This window comes from Maniola hyperantus, chromosome 12 (assembly GCF_902806685.2).
Source record: "Maniola hyperantus chromosome 12, iAphHyp1.2, whole genome shotgun sequence".
In the NCBI taxonomy this organism is placed as follows: domain Eukaryota; kingdom Metazoa; phylum Arthropoda; class Insecta; order Lepidoptera; family Nymphalidae; genus Maniola; species Maniola hyperantus.
Window position 1 is genome coordinate 10,035,426 of NC_048547.1, and position 22,893 is coordinate 10,058,318.

At 36.3% G+C, this 22,893-nt stretch overlaps 1 protein-coding gene across 2 annotated transcripts; it reads left to right on the forward strand.

Annotated features, from left to right (window-relative positions):
- Positions 1 to 303: 303 nt before the first annotated feature.
- On the forward strand, positions 304 to 20,964 carry Rh7 (Rhodopsin 7). Of its 2 annotated transcripts, none has more exons than XM_069502275.1 (3): positions 304 to 364; positions 19,066 to 19,196; positions 19,487 to 20,964. In XM_069502275.1, the coding sequence occupies exons 1-3, from the start codon at positions 342 to 344 to the stop codon at positions 20,503 to 20,505; spliced, it is 1,173 nt and encodes a 390-aa protein (XP_069358376.1). In that variant the 5' UTR covers positions 304 to 341; the 3' UTR covers positions 20,506 to 20,964. The 2 variants fall into 2 exon arrangements, with proteins under 2 accessions (XP_069358376.1, XP_034829969.1); XM_034974078.2 differs by lacking the exon at positions 304 to 364 and adding an exon at positions 2,074 to 2,727.
- The last annotated feature ends 1,929 nt before the right edge of the window (positions 20,965 to 22,893 follow it).

Genomic DNA, 22,893 nt, shown 5'->3' on the forward strand with positions numbered 1-22,893 from the left:
TAGAAAACTTGGAAGATTATCCACTCAGTTTACGAATGAGAAGGGAGATATCTCAAGCCAACAAAACTTTCGATGAAATTGGTATCCGACCAATTAACTCGAATGAATCGAGAAACATTTCTAATTCAAACGTCACTTTGTATTCAAAGCATGTTCTTATTCAGAAATTCAAGAGATTATGGCCTGTAACGAATTGGCGAAAGTTTGGATATTTTACGGATGATTATTTATATTTGATCAACGAACATTGGCTGCAATTTCCTCCGCCGGATCCTACAGTGCAGAAGATTTTGGGCAGCATTTACCTCTTGTTTGCAACAGCCGGCTGCTGGGGCAATATAATGGTACTCTTCATGTATTTCAGGTTAGTTTTTCCGATGCTATACTTCCGATTATTATATTCTACGTATTATTAAATTAAATTAAATTATATAAAGTGTCCATCTTTGATGAATTTTTTCAGAGGAATTCGGGCTTTAGTTTTTTAACTATATCTTGTTTAATAGAACCTGGAACGACGTTCAAAAAGAAGGTTCTTAATTCAGCAGAAATTTTTTCAGTCATTCAGTTCCTTAAGTCCTGTCACCTTTGAGTTGTGACTTCTATATTTTACCCCGAACTGTACTTTTTAGGGTTTCGTACCTTGAAGGAAAAAAGTAACCCTTATAGGATCACTTCGTTGTCTGTCTGTGTGTCGTGTCTGTCAAGAAACCTATAGCGTAGTTCTTGTTGACCTAGAATATTGTAATTTGCAATTAAATTATTAAATTAATAATTGTCTTATAGCACACGTAAGGGCAAAAATCTGAAAACCCGTAACTTGTGGTTACATCACCAAAAAAAAAATTAAAATGTTTTCATGAACAAATAATTAGTATTTTCAACTCTCAAAATAAGATTAATATACCAAGTGATATTCGTTATTTCGTTAGATATTCGTTTATTTTTATGCTTACCTAATAGTATTTGATGATTTATTGTTCAAAATGTCGCAAAAATACGACTGTAGTACGAAACCCTCGGTGCGCGAGTCTGACTTGCACTTGGCCGACTTTTTTCTCTAAGTTATTATTTTTGTTACATAAGTCATTACCATAAAAAATTGTGACCATCTTAAAAAAAAATTGTTTGAAACGTCTATACATTTTTGCAATAAAACTATGTTGAAAATACCTGCAGAAATTTTCAAAGCTTACATTTTTCAAATAAATTAAAAAGCTTAAAAGTTTACATGAGACGGTAGACCCCGGGAAAAAATGTTCTCAGAACAGCTAAGTACTTTTTTGAAATACTTTTATTTTCTAAAAAAAGTTTTAATGAAGTTATTCTCTGTTCAAAACAAAATTTTCTCTGTTTGCTAGGAAAAGTTAAGCTGATTCCTAACTCCGGGGTTCAGACACAGAAGATTGCCTGCAGTAGACATACCTATTTATCGTTTGACCAAACAATTGACAATTTTCGTGGTCATTTAACAAACCGATTCTAGCAGTTAATCGTCCTCGAAACTTGGGCACCAGTGTGCAATAATGGGCTGATATTATTGTTTGTTCAGCATCATTTGACTTAAACAATTCATAATAGCCCACCACTTTTTCAATATTAAAGATTAGAAGTTACATAATAGTTACTTATTTACCCTTATAATTTTTATTAGAATATAGGAGGTAAGTAGGTATTTGAATAGAGTATTTTAAGAAATTAGGTTGTTTTTTTGTTTTGTATCTATTTAATGGGCCTAGCTACCGGAATTAAATAAATAAATAAAAATAAATTCATAAATTTTGATCTACCATTACAATTTATTACAATTAATTAATTTAATTTATCACTATAGTTACGTACTCAGCTTAAAGTTTTTTCGCAATATCCGGACAATCATACGTAACAATGCCAATGCCATATAGGTACTAGGTAGATATAATATAGAGTAGGTACTTAGCTATATTTGATCGCCTTGAATAATGACAATCTCTGAGACATGGCTAGTGTTAAAACAACAAAAATAGTTGAGCGCATGTACCAAAACAGTTCGGGATGACAGATTCGCTCGAGAATAACATTTCGGCACGGGAAGCAATCCGAACGGCTGTACCTACTCCCGTTGATGGTAACTTTTCGGTCCCATCGTAATATTCCCTCCGCCCGAGTATTTATGTCACCGACTACAAAAATAATAGTCATTATATTTTTAATGGAGATAAAGTGCAAAAATGTTGACACATTTCCGGAAGTAAAAAGTGAACTCGCGACCTCAGTTAAAGGCAACTCGAAAGACAGTGTCGTTAACTATTTCATTTGTTTGAATTCTTTTAAATGTAACAGTGAGATTTTGTGGCGTTGTTTTAATTTAAAAATGTGGAAAAAGCGTAAAAGAATCTGTGCTTTCGTGGTTAAATGTTTAGCTAAGTATTACAAACCGAGATTAAAGAGAAATGCAGTGGACCTTGACGTTGGGTATGTGATCCGCGACAAAAGTTCGGATGATGAAGAGTTTGTCATTAAGCCAAAAGAGTCTCTATTAATTCGGAGATTTAAGCAGCGCTGGCCTTTAGACCTGTGGCGTCAGTATGGATTGTTTACAGACGACTATATACAAAACATAAACCCCCACTGGTTGAGCTTTCCACCCCCCGAGCCTGCGGTGTATTACGTGCTGGGCGGGCTGTATATTGCGATGGCTTTGGCCGGCTGCCTCGGCAACTTTACCGTCGTCTTTATGTACCATAGGTCAGTATTTTAAAAACAAACTAACCCGTAACAAAATACTATCATTATAATAAACCCTTGATTTATTGACATTATTAAAGGCTTGGTAGGTAATTTTATAATAATGAATGAATTTAAATTATCGATATTTCGACCCAGTTGCACGGATCGTGGTCACGACCGGATCATGAATTTAAAATCATCGTAACATCGTATTAATCGTGGTACCTACGTACCCGGTATCTCCATTGTAATAATTATTATGTCTTTATAACACGAAATACCTAGGTAGGTACATAACAATAACATCATTATGTCTGGGAATTGTTTTAATTAATCGTTTATTTTATTTTTCCAAAATATATTATTGCAAAATTACATTGAACAGCTGTTTTAGGCTCTTTGATCTAATTTGGTCATATTGCTACATTTATTTATAATTTTCTAAATATATTTAAAGAATAGAGTTTTATAATACATTTATATTTATATATTAATAAAAAGATATGACTGAAGGTTGTTTGAGTCGCTCACAAAAAATTCTAATTAATCTAAATATATAAAAGGAAAAGGTGACTGATTGACTGGCTGACTGACTGATCTATCAACGCACAGCTGATGCTACTAGACGGATTCAGCTGAAATTTGGCATGCAGAATATGACGTAGGCATCCGCCAAGAAAGAATTTTTGAAAATTCAATACTTAAGGGAGTAGAATAGGGGTTGAGATTTTGGAAGTCCACGCTGACGAAGTCGCATGGATAAGCTAGTTATATATATTGTTTCATTTTGATAACCGAATTGAAATGTTTCTTAGCAAGAGTTAAAAAAAATCTTACTCGTATAGATATATATTCTTTTCATACAATCACACTTCTAAACATACGTCAAAATGTAAGATTTTTTTATTACCTGTTACCTCCCAAAGCCACCATGATCCAAACAAACGTTCCCCCCAGTTAGTGTTGCCAGGCGTCCGGATAAGGCCGGACACAGTCAGGCTTTTTGATTGCATGTACGGCCAAATTAGAAGGTGTCCGGCCTGTCCGGCTTTTGTTAGGCTTTTTAAATTTGACCATTTTTTACATTTTGCAATAATAGTAGGTGTAAAGAATGATGATTATTTAAATAGGACTGGTCCATTCATTAGGTTTGTTTAATTTTGTTTAATTTAGGTAAATAAGTAGTATTAATAAGTAAATATTAAAAAAAGATTGGTTCATTTATTTTATTGTTCTTTTATTAAATTTGAGGAGATTTTTAGGTAAAAAATAAAAAACCTTGTTTTTTGTGTTATACTAAGACTGAAAAATTAAGATTGTCCGGCCTCTTTACCCAAATGTCCGGCTAAACTGGCTGGACTGTTCGGCTTTTCGGTTTTAAGATCTGGCAACCCTACTCTCAGTGTTGGTCACAATACGCAGAGAAACTTTCAGCTCTTATAAAATAACGAAGGTCTGGCACGCGCTGTATCTTACTCCTTGATACTAATCTCTCGACAAATTTCTTACCAAGATAAAGTAGAAAGACATATTTTATCAACTCTGTTTAAAAAAATCACCGAGGCAGAAACTCGTTTATTTTAAAAGCATTATTTTAGACATTTGGTTTAAATTTCACGGCGAGTTGATGATTTGTTTAGTGCGTAGGAGACATGAAAAAGACCAGAAAATATTCTAGTCTTGGCGACTGACTTTTTTTACCTGAAAATATTCAGATTTTAAAATTACGTAGGAGTTGGCCGCTTTAATAGTTTACATTGTACAAAATGTCTAAAATTTTACAGTAAGTAATAAAAATATCAACGAGCCTCTTTGAGCTAAATACAGTGTAGACAAAGGCCAATTTTCTTCTAACGTTAAAAAAATATGTACAATCTTTTACAAGATTTCCTACCTAGGCTAGGTCTGTCTAGACTTTACAATCCATGTAGATTGTAGGTATGTGTAATTATGTAAGGTACAATTTTGATCAGGACACTAGGACTAGGTCTAGGTTATAGGTACACTATATTTTACTTACGTTACCTGCATTAAAATTATTTATATGTAAATGTATTTAACTCCATGTATTCGTGCTCCATCTCATTGTCTTTTGTCATACAATATTTTCTATAAAATGTTATGGTGGAAACGTTCAGCGATTAATTTTCTCTTAGTATCGTAAGTAGTCGCTAACACAAAATACTTGAAATAAGTACTTTTCAGTCAAAAATGACTAACTAAAATACGAGTAAATAGCCGCGACCTGAATAGCTCTTGTAGAATGTCACTAAAGAGACTTAGCATATATAACTTTCTCGTAAATCAAATCAACACGAACTGAAATAGCTTAGAAAATCATTTTAACAAGAATAAAATACAATTTAGTTTGCAAGGAGCTCAAAGACCGGTTTGTTGATTGAATGAGGTAGAAAGAGAGGTGGAATGTAGAGGTGGTGATACCTATAATATCCCGAGAAAAAGGCCTTAGTCCCCTTAGCCTGATTGGTAAACAAAAGGACCAGTTGTGTATTTTGTCATTCATCAATTACCTCTAGCTTTTACTCGGTCAATAGCTACCTAATAATATTATCTTTGTCACTTGACACAACTCTAGGTACCTACCTATATCTACATTGAGCTACGCGACGGCAGCACGCGATGATAACACGCGAAACGGAATGCAAATTACAAAGCGTCGGGCGTCGCTGTCGCTCACTTCAAATACTCTTCATATATTCGTTCTTTCCGGTGCATCCACACCGCAGTTAACATTTGTGGAGCAACGTTTCCAAATGTTACTCAGCAACATCGGGCAACAAAAAGTTATTTATTGTTAATATGATATGTTGCCACAAAATTTACAGATTGTTATCTAATGTTACCGTGTTGCACAATGTTGCTCCACAAAAGATAACTGCGGTGTGGATGCACCGTTACAAAGCAGTGCGAAAGTGTCCCGTGTCGCAGTTGCGTAGCTCAAAGATTATCTTGTGTCACGTGTAGCAAGCAGTCTTTCTCTATAATACATTTCTATTCAAAAGCAGTGAAAAGTGTCGTCTTTCAAGAGTCGCGTGTCGCATATTCGCCACCACTGCCTGTAGGGATCCTTTATTATTCTGGTATAGAAATTTTCTTGGTCCTTAGCCGGGGTATCTCCAGGTAGTATGAGGTTTTTGGAAAATTACGTTGAGCTCGCTTGAGTAGTTGAGACCTAAATAAGTAACAAACATGCAGACATGTCAGATTTATGTAACCTTTTCACGGATAGCGAACCAATGGACGGCCTAACTAAATTTGGCACTTGTGTCAAGGATGTTGTCCAGTACAAAATAAATAGGTGTTCAGGGAGATAGAAAGAATACTTTTGATTTCGGCAAATAAAAAGTTCTCGCAGGGTTTTTATTCAAAGGATAAGAGTGGTTTAACGGGAAGTCTCAGCGGCATTAGGATAGGCTTCCGAAGTGGGAAGACTAATATAAATAGATTAAGTAATAATAATCCCTACCTATATTATAAATGCGAAAGTGTGTTTGTTTGTTGGTCTATTGATTTTTCCTTCCATCATGTCGTAACGGAGCAACGGATCGAAGTAATTTTTTGATGGGTAAAGTTATAGACCTAGAGAATGACATAGGCTACTTTTTATCCCGATAAACCAAAGAGCTCCCACGGGATTTCTAAAAACCTAAACCCACGCGAACAAAGTCGCGGGCATCAGCTAGTCTGATATGATAATATTCTTTCTAGCATGTTTCCAGTGAGTTTATTATAGCCGGTGTAGGTGTGTTTTGGTCTAAAGTTAAGAATCTTAACCCTTAAATTTATTTGCTACACATTTTAAATCTTGAAATATTATATAAAATTATTTATTTTATATATATATTATTATTAAAATTATTACTTAAAACATTTTTTATTTTGCTAAAATTCACAGTGTTCACTAGTCAACGGTATTGACAGGCGATATATTTTTTTAGTACCTACCTATTCAGCATTTCAGATAAGTAGGTACACTCTCAAATATCGCAAAACTGTCCAAGTGATTTCACATTCATTACGAATTGTGAAAATATCTTAGAAAATACAGTGAGACTTTTTCGATAGCTATTGCGAATTTTTTTGTATCACTACTGTATAATATTGTGTTGGGAGGTACCTACCTATATAATTTTGTTCACCTAGGATTTACTAATTAATCTATCACTACCCATTTTATATTAAAAGCGAGTGTGTTTGTTTGTTGGTTTGTCCTTCAATCACGTTGCAATGGAGCAAGGATCAACGTGATTTTTATGGGTATAGTTAAAGTCCTGGAAAGTGACATTTTATCCCGGAAAATCAAAGAGTTCCCCCAGGATTTTTAAAAACTTAATCCTACGCGGACGATGTCGCGGGCATCAACTAGTAGTCTAAGTTAATGACTGACTAGGACTGGTTAGTTTTCTTTATAAAGATGAATTTCTACTTAAAAATAAAGGATTTTTATTCAGATTAATCATTCATCAATCGTGGGCCGTGGCTTATTTAGAAATTAGGTATTTTTTACAGTTCATAAAATACAGCTGGACAAACAGACAGACATCACCTACCAGTAGGTACGGAACCCAAAAAAGTAAGTAAACGCGTGCAGGGAAACCTACGGCGGCGGCGCGGCGCGGCGGTCCCGTCATTATCATTAAGATCTGATCATAATCGTTAAACCTACAAGTCGAATAATTCACCTATTCTTAATTGAGTTTTATACGGAGGGAATTGGGACCCAACTGCATTCATAATGCAAGAAAACCTCTACCGTTATGTAGTTAATGGAAAGAGGTCAAGATCTGCAGCGAGAAATACGAAGCAGGGAGACATGGAGTGTGGAAGACAAAAGAAGTTGGAGATTTTGTGAACGGAACTCGAAAAAAAATGCTAAAAGAAACCTCAATTGTGTCATTGAGATCTTTTAAAAGACCTTTTCAATGATACTTCGAACCGTGATTTGAGAAAAAAATACCGCCACTTTCACACTCCAAGAATGTGTCAGTGATTCAGTATTCAGTAAGCAGAATATTTGCTTAAATTCGTACTATGACGTATCGTACCTACGCGACAATTCTTATAAAGTGGGTCTGAAACATATCTCAATAGTTATAGCAACAAGTAAAAATTAAAATTAAATCCGACTGCGCTTTGCACTGCAAACGTGAAAAATTTCATAAACTAATGTTTTTAAAAAATTATGCATAGTTTAAGACATTTAGAAACAATAATTCTTGAAAATTGCCTCTTTTTTGGAGATAACTCAAAAAAATGTATTTAACTTAATAACTTAACAGCTTTTTAGTTAAAGGACTACAGATAATTCTTCCATGCTACACTGACTGACTTGTTTTTTACTATATCTGACAATAATATGGCTATATATTTATCATACGACGGAACACGGACGGAACTCATGCAGTTATCAAAAAAATTATAATAGACAGAGCAAAATATACCTACCTACTAAAAAAATATACCTACTTACTAATAAGCTTTTTTTAATTTACTAAAAAGTATTAAAAGTTCACTCATGAAAACAAAATATATAAGGCTACACACGATTACAGTGTTAGATGCCATAAGAAGTGACCACCTTCCATCAGGATTTTGTCATTGTCTTACTCAAGAAAATAAAGCAAATTTGACTGTCCTGATAAGTATATGCCATCAGAGAGTTCCTTTCTTATGGCCATCTTCCACCTTCATCATCAGAGATGCAGGCAATCATCTGTTGTTACCAAAACCACGCGTGAATTTCAACTCAATCGTACAATTATGAAAGTAGCCGAAAAATCAGTTAAGTACCACTTTCAACGGAATGACAACTTACGAATAAACTAAACTTATTGCGTCCCAAATGTTGACAAAGTGGGCAAAGCGCGGCGTGAGCGCGCGCCGTGCGCTGAAACTTACCACTTGAAAAGCCCTACGCGCAACTGCACCTGACACCAACCGTCTACCTACAGACACCCGTGCTAGGTACTAGGAATCTTCTCCAAGAAGCACGGTGTATGATAGCGATGAAAGCGGTTCTTTTCGGGAGGTCGGGGGTTCGATCCCGGCCACGCACCACTAACTCAGGAAAGTCCAAAAGTCATTTGTGGGTATGGGTATTACCTTTTATAATAAAATCCCGCAAACTATTTTGGACTTACCTTTGCACAAGTTTAAAAAATCTATTAAAAATATGCTCCTGAAAAAAGCATATTACACAATTGAAGATTATCTAAATGATAAAAGAGCGTGGATTTGACCTGCAGCTCGTTCCGGCGACGCACAAGACTGCAAATACTATTTTATACATGGCATAATCTTGTACCTATATCAAATATTTGAAAAGAGCAACCGCCGAGTTTCTTGCTGGTTCTTCTCGGTAGGAAAGGCATTCCGAACCAGTGGTAGATGCATCCGACTATCCGAAAGTACTTGTAAAAGTTTATTCGAATAAAAAAGATTTTTATTTATTTATTTATTTATTTCCGGAGTTATGAGCATTTTTAAAACAATTAAGTATCACTTGCTTTGCGTGAAGGACAACATCGTGACAAAACCGGCATGCCTGAGAGTTCTTCATGTTCTCAAAGGTGTGTGAAGTCTGCCAATCAGCATTGGGCCAGCGTGGCAGAGTATGGCCTAAACCCTTTTCACTCTGAGAGGAGTGCTCAGTAGTGGGCTCGTAATGGGTTGATCATGATGATAATGATGATTCAAAAGATAAATGTGGCGGGCAGACTTTTTGAGGTATAATTATCTAGAGTTTTAAAGTTCCATATTGAGTTATTTATTTTAAAAGACTTAGGTACATTATGTCTAGCTTGTAAATTACAGAAACCACTTGACCCACCCTCTCATTGTTTTTCATCTAGAACGTGTTTACCTGTTTCCTACTGAATATGAGGTTTGTCTTAATCTCCAGCCAAGTGACTGAATAAATAATGCCACAGTACAAAAACAATAAATTTTCGCAGACGCCGCGCCCTCAGTGTGCCATCTTGATTTGAAGGACTTACCAACAAATCTCTTTAGAGCCAACGCACACAGACGGAGTGTGGACACAAGTCGAGTCTCTTTAAAAACTCTAGTTGGAAGTAGTACATATTATTACTAAAACAAAACACGGATACTGATGGGGGCTCGCCACGTTGCTTTTATGCCGAAGGTAATACCTCTCCCGGTATGCGTTGCGCCTTACTCGTAGTTAGGTTAAGATACAAATAAAAAAATCCAAATTTTTGATTTGTACCTACGTACCAAAATTTTTTGGTATACAATAAATATTATCGTATAAGTAGGTACGACAGTAATTACCTCCAGCAGCTAGGTTGCTCGTTTTTATTTTTATTGGTAACATCTAAATTATACTTAGAATGTTTTTCCTTTGACCGTACCTAATAAATTCTGTATAACTTTTTGTAGAATAATTAAAATAAAATACAGACGTCGTCGAGGCCCGCGGGAGATACCCGGCAGATAAGAAGCGAACTAATACGCATTTTCTAGTGAAAGTAGTTTTGACTGGGCTGAAGAAGAGTGGACATTCCAGTTCGTCCGGTCCTGCCCAGTCCAGTTAGCCAGTAAGTACGAAGCAATGCAAAATGATAAGCTATTTTGTGTGTGTCTCGGTGACGAATTTTCGGTAAAAATTGGCACGAGTAGGTATCATTACATTATCTTCTGTCCTTGCGACGTGTGGAAGAAACAGTGCCGAAAGTAGCCTATTATCTACCTACTTACTGTGTTAAATGTCCTATTTCTATCTTTCTACTTTATGTACACAAATGCACTGGCGGAAATACTATTTCCGATCACTGCGGTATTCTATATTATGGCAGTAGGACAAGCGAAGCAATATTTTAGTCATGCATGAAATAGCTGATACTGTTTTCGCGGAAACTGGGCGCTGCAAGAAAATAATATCGAAAAATAAAATAACTAAGTATATTTTGATACTTCTATCGTAATATTATATTGATGCTTGCACCCTGCACCTCAATACTCTACCCAAATATCTAGGTAAAAAACTGAGTACAAATCTGTTATCTGTTAGGTACGTAAAACTATGGAAACTAGGAATAAAAAATATTTTACATTTTATAGATAACTAGCTTATGCTCGCGACTTTGTTCGCGTGGTCTATACAAATTTCAAACCCCTGTTTCACCCCCTGAGGGGTTGAATTTTCAAAAATCCTTTCTTAGCGAATGTCTACGTCATAATAGCTATCTGCACGCCAAATTTCAGCCCGATCCGTCCAGTAGTTTGAGCGTGCATAATAGATCAGTCAGTCAGTCACCTTTTCGTTTTATATATTTACTTAGATTTAATTTCCTTTATTTATTTTTCAATTAATTTTTCTACAGATCCAATAGATTACGCTATACCTATTAGCAAAATGGTAGGTAGGTCATATATTAGATATATTCATTTAAATTATAGCAACACTTTTCCATAATCCAGTTTTGTATAATTTAAACCTCCAATAAAAAGTTATTTTACCTCCTACCCCTTCAGCTCAGGCCCTATCCATCAGGACTTTTGTTATGTCCATTTGTAGACCCTCCCAAACAATATCATATTGCAAAGTTTCAAACTTTTGGCATTTATGTCCCTAAATTCTTGAAAATCTCCATAACTTTACTAGACTATGAGGGAAGTTTACAATGTAATAAAATATATTTATCGTATAAAGTTAAATATATATTTTCATGCATTTACCAGCAATCTAGCCTAGTGAGAGGCTTCAGAAGCCTCCCACCAGGCGAGACCAGAGACAATCTGCCGTGGATAATTACTATAATACCCACCCTGAAGGTAAATCGTCCCGTTGAGCAATTTAGCGTTCCGATGCGATGTCGCGAGGAAATACATCGATGTGGCAACCACAGGTGGCAACCGATTAAGAAGGTTTATTTAAACTGTAACACAACTTCTAAATTAGCTCGTTTCTAAAGACTGCATCGTACCACTATACGTACATCTGTTCACCCCGATTGTCACTTCCATTATTCACGCGTCAATTGCAGTTAGGTATGAAACGGCTATTTATATTTGCGTAAATTACGGAAAGGATATAAATAGAAGCAACAAGGTAATCAGAGGCGGATTCTGCAAAAGGCAGATCACGCCCGGGCCTGGCGACGGTAGGTATTAGGGGTGGCTAATCGTGGCAAACATACACTGATACGAACATGAAATACCTCAAATCGCAGTAGGTACTAGTCACTAACCAATCCATTTACAGACTGGATGGTGAAATGTCAGATAATTGTATTCTGTCTATCGAACGAAACATTCTTACTTTATACTCTATCCACGGAGAGAAGTTAGTATAAGACTCTCTCTGTTACGTAATTCCATACAAATGATAAAGCCAAAACACTCAGTGGGCATTGACCATTTTGAGACACCAACCAATCCCGAACGAAACTATGTTTTCGAATTGAATTTCAAATCTCAAACATTTGTGATTGGTTAGTGACTCAAAATGGTTAACGCTCACTGAGTTTTTGCCTCTGTCATTTGTATGGGATTACGTAACAGAGCGAGCCCTATACTAACTTCTCTACGTGGATAGAGTATAAGTACCTACGACCTAATATTGTAAATTCTTAGTTAGTGGAGGTTAGTAATAGGTATTTTTAATAACAAAGTGATGGCAGTGATGTTTTTACAGGTCCATGTCTTTTGCTTTTGATGATCTAATTTCTGAACCGATTTTGATATTAGCTGGCAAGAAAGTATATTCATATCATATGTCTCAGGAAGGCTCACAGAATGCCATTGGTATTTTTTGTGACTTATCCAAGGCATTTGATTGCGTTGAGCACGAGACTCTCCTGGTTAAATTGAGCCACTACGGAATCAAAGACACTGCGCTTGGTCTCATTGCGTCTTATCTTGGTAATCGTATTCAAACAGTGTGTGTTAACGATGTAAAGTCATCCGGATCAGCCTCACTAATGGGTGTTCCTCAAGGCTCTATTCTAGGTCCTTTCATGTTCTTGGTATACATAAACGATTTACCATATTTTGTCCAAAATACTTGCGATATTGTACTATTTGCTGATGATACGTCTTTGATTTTTAAAGTTGATAGAAATAAAGACAATTTTGACGATGTAAGTAGTGCCATATCTCAGGTAACTCACTGGTTTACCGTAAATAATTTACTTTTAAATGCAAAAAAAACTAAGTGTGTTGAATTCGCACTGCCCAATACCAAGAACACAAGTAACATTAATTTAATGATAAATAACGATACATTGAAAATAGAAGAGACTACAACATTTTTGGGGATAACCTTAGATGCGAAGCTTCAATGGGGCACCCATATATCAACTCTTGCTAGCAAATTAAGCTCTGCCGCTTACGCTGTTAGAAAGATTCGGCAGTTAACTGACGTGGAAACCGCAAAGATAGTATATTTTGCTTACTTCCATAGTATTATATCTTATGGAATCTTAATATGGGGAAAAGCGGCAGATATTGGGAGAATTTTTGTATTACAAAAAAGGGCAATACGCGCAATTTATAACTTAAGACCACGCGATTCCCTTCGAGAGAAATTTAAGGAAATAGATATCCTTACTGTAGCCTCTCAATATATTTATAATATCATAATTTTTGTAAGACAAAATATTCTTAGTTACAAGAAAATTGGTGATCTACACAATAGGCTAACTAGAAACAGAGACAAACTTGCAGCTCCTGCCTTCCGCCTCAGGAAAGTCCAAAAGTCATTTGTGGGTATGGGTATTTATTACCTTTTATAATAAAATCCCGCAAACTATTTTGGACTTACCTTTGCACAAGTTTAAAAAATCTATTAAAAATATGCTCCTGAAAAAAGCATATTACACAATTGAAGATTATCTAAATGATAAAAGAGCGTGGATTTGACCTGCAGCTCGTTCCAGCAACGCACAAGACTGCAAATACTATTTTATACATGGCATAATCTTGTATCAAATACCTATATCAAATATTTGAAAAGAGCAACCGCCGAGTTTCTTGCTGGTTCTTCTCGGCAGGAAAGGCATTCCGAACCAGTGGTAGATGCATCCGACTATTCGTAAGCACTTGTAAAAGTTTATACGAATAAAAAAGATTTTCATTTCATTCATTCATTTTCAGTAGGTAAATGAAGAGCTGAGAGAGAAGAGAGCGGTTTGTACTACACGGCCTAGGGCGCAAGACTGCTAATCCGTCTCTGCGTAATAGGTAATGAATCATGTGGTACTGTAGGTATGGAACACCACACAAAGATTTAAGAGATTTATTTGATTACAATTTAGATACCTAGCCAGCATCTACTGAATAAAAGAAGAGCTACCTAATTAGAAAGAAAGCGCACACCTTTCAGACATTAACTAGTTATATAGGGAGGTATGATTATTACAAGGTAGAGTTGCTTGCCCTATTATAGCCATTTTTAATTAGGTCTACGGGCGTTGGTCCACCATATTGTGATTGTTTTGGCTTGATTATAAAGCCAACGCAACATCTCAGAATGTTCTGAATTTTGACAGTAGGCAGGTACAGTACGCGGCAGAAAGTATTATACATCGACCTTTAGAATGAGGTATCGGCTTTGTAGAAGGGTTGGAGTAATGAAGGACCAGTTACAGCGTTATCTCTGCTGTCACTCATACCTATGTGACGTTTTGTCGGTCTCAACGACAGAGAGAACGCTCTACAAAACCGCTATCTCTTTCTAAAGGTCGATGAACATTATTTTCTGCCGCATACTATCCTATATTAAGTAACAACGGGCGTACATTTTAATTTCCGTACTCTCATAGACTCTCAAATACTTCAAAATGCATTCGGCCACAAATATAAATAGCTGGCGGAAGACAGTTTTCAGCGACCTACATCCATTTACAAAATTTATTGACCAATCTAAAACCTATTTATAACTACGTCATAATATTATATTATTATGATGTTCGTTATATTCCAGATACATTTGGACTTGACCCTGAATCTCTAATAAATAATGATGCTTCAAATGACAGAACTCCAACGATGACTTTGTTCAAAGGCTCAGACGTTATCCCAGTGCTTTTTTTTTAATTTGAAGCAAGTGTGAAATAATGATTAAATAATAATAGGTAACTCTGGAAAGTTTGAAGGATGCTCAACTCGTGTACTCAAGGTTTAACGAACTGTTGCTGTTTTCCGCCCACCTGAGAGTGCACCCAAGTGCGCTGCACGCCCTCGACGAACGCTCTCGGCGGCCCTGCAGCCAGTCTACAAAGGCTATTTCAAATAATTTTTAAGTATTTGATGGTAACACCGGTTTTATTTTTAGGGATTAGAACCACCAACGTTCTCATGACGTTATTAGGCATATAAGTATCCAGAGTTTACACAAAAAGTACCTAAATATTAATTCTGCCAAAATACAAAAAATGTCGAAACCAGCAAATAAAATGTGTTGTGAGTAAAATGTTCTATGTTCAGCCCGTCAAAAAATGGGGTTTTACAGGGCTTCATTCGGCGCAAGACCGTGGCGAGTGGAAGTAACTATAAGAGACCTTTTCCAGCTGTGGACGTCTGTCGGTTGATGATGATGACGGTGACCCCTAATTTGTTCTGTGGTTCAGATAGCCCGGCGCGAGTGCTGAGCAAATTTCGATATGATTTTTGTATAAACTAAAAAGTAAACTAAAAAAAATATCCATATCCATACTCCATACTAATAATATAATGCCTGTCTAAAGTGTGTCTGTCTGTCTGTCTGCTAGCTTTTCACGGCCCAGCCGTTCAACCAATTTTGATGAAATTTGGTACGGAGTTAGCTTATATTCCGGGGAAGGACATAGGCTACTTTTTATCCCGGAAAATTAAAGAGCTCCCACGGGATTTCAAACAACCTAAATCCATAAATCCATGCGGACGAATTTGCGGGCCTCACCTAGTAGTTGATAAAATTGAATAAGTATGTATATAACCAATTTTGAATAAAGTCTTTTATAATTTATTAAGTACTAGTAATAAACTTTTATTCAACAATCCGCTGAAGGAAGAAAAATGTATAATGCAGTTTACAAAATGAAATTTCAGATGAATACAAATTCTCCGACTACCTACCACCTATACCAGGCATAAAAACTCGGTAACATCGTTATTTTGTAAAAATTTCAGTAGGTCTGGATATAACTTTATTATCTGCTTAAAAAGACTTGTAAAAGCATTTTTGTAAGTACGTCTAAATCTATTCCTACTAATGAATTAAATTGAAGTGTCTGTCTGTAATTTCGAAATATGTAACTGCCTACCTCATATTAAACTCATATCGTTATTTGAACTGTACCATAACTGAATCAATCTATCTATACTACCTATACTCTATACCATATTATATTATCTGTACTAATAAATAAAATTGAAGTATATGTCCGTAGAAAAAGGAACGACAAAACCGACGCGATGCCACTTGCTTCCAAATTCTACAAACATTTTTATATGCATTGAGATTTTAAATCGGTACCTATGTTGCTTGCCAGCGGGACAGGAGATGAGAAAGCGGGTAGAGATTAGAGGCGCGAGTGGTGCAACGGATTGACGTGATTTTTTTGCACGGATAAAGAAGTTAAAGACCTGGAGACTGGAGAGTGTCATAGGCTATACTTCGATCCCGCAATACAGAGTTCCCACAGGATTTTTAAAAACCTAACTCTACGCGGATGAAGTCGCGGGCATCAGCTAATAATATATAAAAGGAAAAGGACTGACTGACTGATCTATCGACATACAGCTCAAACTACTGGACGCAGATTTTGCATGCAGATAGCTATTAGACATCCACTTAGAAAGGATTTTTGCAAATTCAATCCCTGAGGGGGTAAAATAGAGGTTTTGAAATTTGTGTAGTTACGAGTGCGAAGTCGCAGTCATAAGCTAGTTGATGTAAAAAGAACACTATGAAACATTGCTAAGTACTTACTTATATTAATATTACAGGCAAAGAAAAGATATTCCCATTTCGCAGACCTACACTCAAACTTAAAGTCAAATATAAACTTTATAATTATTATTCGTTTCTAATACGACGATGAATTGGACGAGAGTACCTAGTCTAAAAATAGGAAGTGCGTGTCTGCTAGTACTAGCACTAGCTAGGTAGTGCTAGTACTAGCTAGGCACCTAGCCATTTGCCATTGACTTAATACCGGCCAGACAGAGTCACACTCAAAAAATAGACCGGGTAAGCATTTGATAGCGAAAACTTCAGTGATGGGCTTCAGCCTCCTATTTGAGAGTAGTTCGGGAGTCGGGGGTTCGATCCCAGGCACGCCTCTAACTTCTCGCAGTTATATTGTGCGTTTTAAGCAATTAGAATATGACTTGCTTTAACGGTGAAGGAAAACTTCGTGAGGAAACTTGCATGCCTGAGAGTTGAATCTGCCCTTGGGCATCGTGGTCTCTGACTCTGACTTAAACCGCGTCTCATTCTGAGGAGATCCGTGCTCTGTAGTGGGCCGGTGATGGGTTGTGATGATGATGATGATGATGATGAATATTTGATAATTAATTCATCTGAATTAAGTTGAAGTTCTTTACTTTAGTATCAAGGTCAATTATTTCTGTAAAAGTTATAAAATAAGGTCAGTGATACAACGCGGCCTAAATAGTTTAATTATCTCCTGGTACAAAAAGAATCCCTATTACCTGCCCGGCATCTGATGCCTAGTAAGCTTAGATAATCGTAGCTCTGAAATTGCTCAATAATTAGGTAGTACTGCCTAATACTAGATTATTGCCTACTGCCAATAAATCCCCTGAGAATTTTTTAACCAATCTATCTATCTATATATATAAAATTCAAAGTCCTGACTGACTGACTGACTGACTGACTGACATATATATCAACGCACAGCCTAAACCGCTGGTCCTAAAGACATGAAATTTGGAGGGTATATTCTTTGTAAAGAGTAGGTATCTACTAAGAAAGGATTTTTCGAAATTCCACCCCTAAGTGGGTTAAATGGGGGATGGAAGTTTGTATGAAAGTCCGTCATTTTTCAAGTTATTTGCATGAAAATTGGTATTTGGGTTCTCGATTACAAATGAAGAAATACGTTTTCAGGATTTTTGGAAAATTCGCCTATAAGGTATAAGGTAAAATAGGGGATGAAAGTTTGTATGGGACAGTTTTAAATATTGATACCTACCTATTATTAACTTGAAATTTGGAAAGTAGGTTTTTTCTTGAGGTTAGGTGTCAGCTAAGAAACGACTATGAGAAAATCCCCCCAAAGAAAGGGATAAAATGGGGGTTGGAAGGTTATATGTGTTATTCGGTGCTGTTCAGGGTGCGCGTCCTGATGTTATAATGTTTGTTTCTGAAAAAAAATGCCATTTATTTCCTGTAGGCCACGCGGGCGAAGCCGTGGGCAGAAGCTAGTACAATATAACTTAGATAAAAAACGGGAATTTTTCGTCAAAATAGGTCTATCATTTAAAATACTTCAACATCAGATATATGGAATATATGACGGTACGCATCTAATCATCATCTAATAAACAAATTGACATCAAAACTTCTATAATGTCTATAACCAACAAATTAAAAACTGGACACTTTACTTACATATTCCTATTTTTATAGAGCGAGACCAATAATTAATCTATGGTCTATTTTATTGCATAGTAAGTAGGTACTTAGTGTTAGAATATTTGTAAGGAATAATTGTTCCTAAATAAAATTTTCTCTAATATAAAAAGAAGATTCTTGATCCTTGTTTACGATTTCAGAATAGATAATGAAGTTTATTGGGTTATTTCGTCCCGTTATTTAATAAGACTATGTTTACAAACAAGAAATAAAACGCCTGAATTAAGGGATTTTAGTTTTCCTTAATTCGGGTCACCCTTACTTAACACCAATTACAAAACTTGGATTAACGTCTCTTAACCAACCTAATTAATGCGAAGTGTCTGTCTGTCTTTCCGTCTTTACAGAGTCATCGCTTATCCGTTTATCTTTTTGACGAAAGGTACAGAAAAAGCTTGCTTCCCGGAGATGTACATAGGCTAATTTTTACTTCGGAACATTAAACAGTCCCCACGAACATTTAAAACCTAAATAACTACACGTAGATGAAGTCGCCAGCTTAGTTTAATAAACTTTATAAGATTGTAATGGTAGAGATTAATGAAAAACTAAATTGGTAAACGTAGACGTCAAATAGAATTTCATTTAGGTACTACCTTCGAACATCGATTCCTCCTGACAACGTGAATGACAATATTAAATTATTATTGAAATGGCGAATTCTCATTTTGACGGTACGGATAAGGCACAAACTACATAGATGGATAGATTATGATTGTTTTTTACAGGTGCCGTACACTGCGAACTCCCGGAAATATCCTAGTGGCCAACCTAGCTCTCAGCGACTTCCTGATGTTGGCGAAGACTCCAATTTTCATTTTTAATTCATTTAATCTGGGTCCAGCTTTAGGCAAATATGGTAAGCCCAGATTTGTCCAAATTTTACTACCTATCTATATTTGAAAGAATATTATTTTTAAGTAGGTAAGTTTTTATCTAGTATTTATTATTATACCATCTGTCCTCACAGGGGAGTCCTAATACAATATTAGTACTCTAATCTATCTTATACCTATTAACAGTTATACGTAAAAATAAATTATTTACGATAATACTTTTAATATTAAATTCTCTAGGTACAGTGAGGTTATTGCGACCGGACCGACTATGTAGAGGGCAGGTAATATAACTGGTTGTTTATTGTTTTAGCTTGCGTGGTATACGGATTCGCCGGCGGATTAAGCGGTACGACATCTATAGCTACCCTCACTGCCATTGCTTTGGACCGCTACTGGGCCATAGTGCATCCTCTTGAACCTCTGAGGGCACTCACAGCTATTCGCGCTCGGCTGCTCGCCGTCGGTGCCTGGATCTACGCCGGAATCTTTGCTACCATACCAGCTTTAGATATTGGATACGGTCACTATGTACCTGAAGGTTTTCTAACGAGCTGCAGCTTTGATTACCTCACAGACGAGATTCCACCTCGCTACTTTATTTTTGCATTTTTTTGCGCCGGTTGGCTGGCTCCTTTATGCATAATTTCCTTTTGTTACACGAGGATTTTGTGTATCGTTGCTGGGAAAAGAAACATTTCATCGAAAAATCAAGAACAGACACTATCATCGAGACATGTTAAAGAGAAAACGAAACGAAAGGCCGAATTGAAATTAGCGTTCCTTGTTATAGTTGTAATCGCATTGTTCTTTGTTTCTTGGACGCCTTATGCTGTAGTCGCGTTGCTTGGCATATTCGGGAGAAAAGATCTTATAACACCTCTGGCGTCAATGATACCAGCTCTGTTCTGCAAGACCGCCGCCTGTATCAACCCTTTTATTTACATAATCACTCATCCTAAATTCAAAAAAGAGCTCCAGAAGCTTTTGTTCAGGGACAAGTCCCGACGTATGACAGGAACGTTTAAGACTACTGTGACCACGGAAGCGTTCAAGGCTCACAGGCAAAGTAACGACTTTAGCGAGAGTGACGTAGAAGTTATAGAAATGAAAGACATTCCATATTGCATCCCGAATTCAGGGATGAATACTAATAATATAGAAACCATATCATCTAGAGTATCAGCAAGACATGGGTCACAAAGGTCCCAAGGAAGCATAAGTTTAAAGAGTTTAGAAGAAAATGTTGTTCCGCCACCATCTTGGTATTCGAAGCCAGTCTTTTCAAAAAAAAGAAGTTTCCATCGTCGGTTAACTAAAAGCTCGTTTTAAATATTACTTATAATAATACATATAGTCCTCCGCACAGTGAGAAGAGAGGTACTTAACAGAATCAGAAGCTTTCTATGCCCTGCCACTTAATGGCAAGTTTACCCACTTACCTATATAGGTACAAGTAGAAAATTAATAGCAGTAAGTAAATAATTGTAAAATGATGGTAGGTAAGTAGGTACTCACTACTTACTTAACGTTTACTGTTTAGCAAGTTGTAGGTACCTAAATCCACATACATACATACATACATCAGCATAATTAATAAAATTAATATTTTTAATAATTGTTATTTAATAAACCTAGGTAGCCACCTATCTATGTGAATTGTTCAATTTAAAAATAATATATATTTACTTATAAAATATATTTTACTATATACCTACACCTACACCTTTAGTAATAGGTAAATATAAAGATTATGTAAAATTATTATTTTAATACTTTGTTCTTGTGTAAAAAAATTATCTTGAAAATGTGAAATAAATATAAATGTTATTTTTCTTCATTTTATTTTAACTAACCAATTGACTTGAGCTGCTATGGTCGACTACAAAAAACTGCGTCAACAATTGCTATGATAATAATCTCAGTTGCTGTGATTGGATGAATGTATGTAGGTATAGGTACCAACCTATTATGGTCCGCTTACATGGGCAGTTTTTCAAGCAATTGTTGGTTGTTGCTCGGCAACACGATCTGGAGCAATAAGTTGAGCAATCTGGAGCAAGTTTTTCGCATAACATCGCTGAAATTTTCAGGTACCTACCTATTGCAGTAAATTGCTTCATGTGGCCGTGACGTCATAACTGACTAAATTGCCTGTAATTTCAGAATTTCAATTGCCCGTGTAGCTTTGCTTCTGCAAAAATGCATTTTGTTCATAAACTATAAATTGCCAAAGACCTTGAAAAGACCAGTTCATTCATGGAATGGAATGGAATGGTGTAAGTATTTTTTGTCGACAACAAGCAGGTAGCGTCCGATCGAAGGTTGAAATCTGGCCGAAGCCGCAGTCAAAATCGGCTATCGCCACATCTTTCAACCGGAGCCGAAGGTTTAAGGCTTCAGCCTAAACTGCGGCCCATTTTGGCGAAAGCCGAAGGCTGAGATCTATAGAGCGCACTTTGACTTTGCTCAGAATAGGCTACTTGACAATTTTTTTAAGTTGGTCTTAAATGGTTAATATTTGTCCTATTATATCAAAAAAATTAACACTATATTTTTTTGCGCCCTAAAAACCGTACCGTAAACCACAGGGTTATACTGTTGTTTACAAATGCATGACGTCAGAGCACAGATAATCTATCGGCCAAACATGGCCGACAGTGTTTTCACCTGTCTAAGAAAAATATTTTTTTAAATTAAAGTTTTACGGTTTTTAGGGCGCAAAAAAATATAGTGTTAATTTTTTTGATATAATAGGACAAATATTAACCATTTAAGACCAACTTAAAAAAATTGTCAAGTAGCCTATTCTGAGCAAAGTCAAAGTGCGCTCTATAGATCTCAGCCTTCGGCTTTCGCCAAAATGGGATGGGGCATGTTTGGCCGATAGATTATCTGTGCTCTGACGTCATGCATTTGTAAACAACAGTATAACCACAGGGTTATACTGTTGTTTACAAATGCATGACGTCAGAGCACAGATAATCTATCGGCCAAACATGGCCGACAGTGTTTTCACCTGTCTAAGAAAAATATTTTTTTAAATTAAAGTTTTACGGTTTTTAGGGCGCAAAAAAATATAGTGTTAATTTTTTTGATATAATAGGACAAATATTAACCATTTAAGACCAACTTAAAAAAATTGTCAAGTAGCCTATTAAGATTGAGTTAAAACGAGATAGATTTATGTGAGAGATATAGCTCAGTCTCGTTTTAACTCTGTCTTAAGTCTAAGCTAAGTCAGAGTACGCACTATAGATCTGCCCCTAAATGACAAGTTAGCCCATGGTAGGGGAGCATAAGCGGAGATTTAGGGATTTACTCGAGCGCGTCAGATTAAGGCAAGGCAATAATCCTAAGATGGAAGGGGTAAAAGATAGGGTAGCTAGCCACGCCCAAAGCCTTTCCAACAATCTAGGTCAAAAATATCAACATAGAAGTCATAAATTCCTAAATTAGGATCCCCTGCCGACAGTTGAACCCAGAATCTCCCGCTTATAAATACTACAACACCACTGCGCCAGTGAGGTCGTCGAAAATATAAAATTGATGAAGAAATAGCGAGAAAGGGATTAATTAATGAGGACGGCGGAGAGCCGTGGTAAGCGGCGCGTTCTCATGACCTATGCCCAGTGATGGACGTAAGCAGGCTCAAGGATGTGAAATAACCCCATGTGGTTTAAAATGCTATTTGCTGTTTCAAAATATGTTTGTACCTCA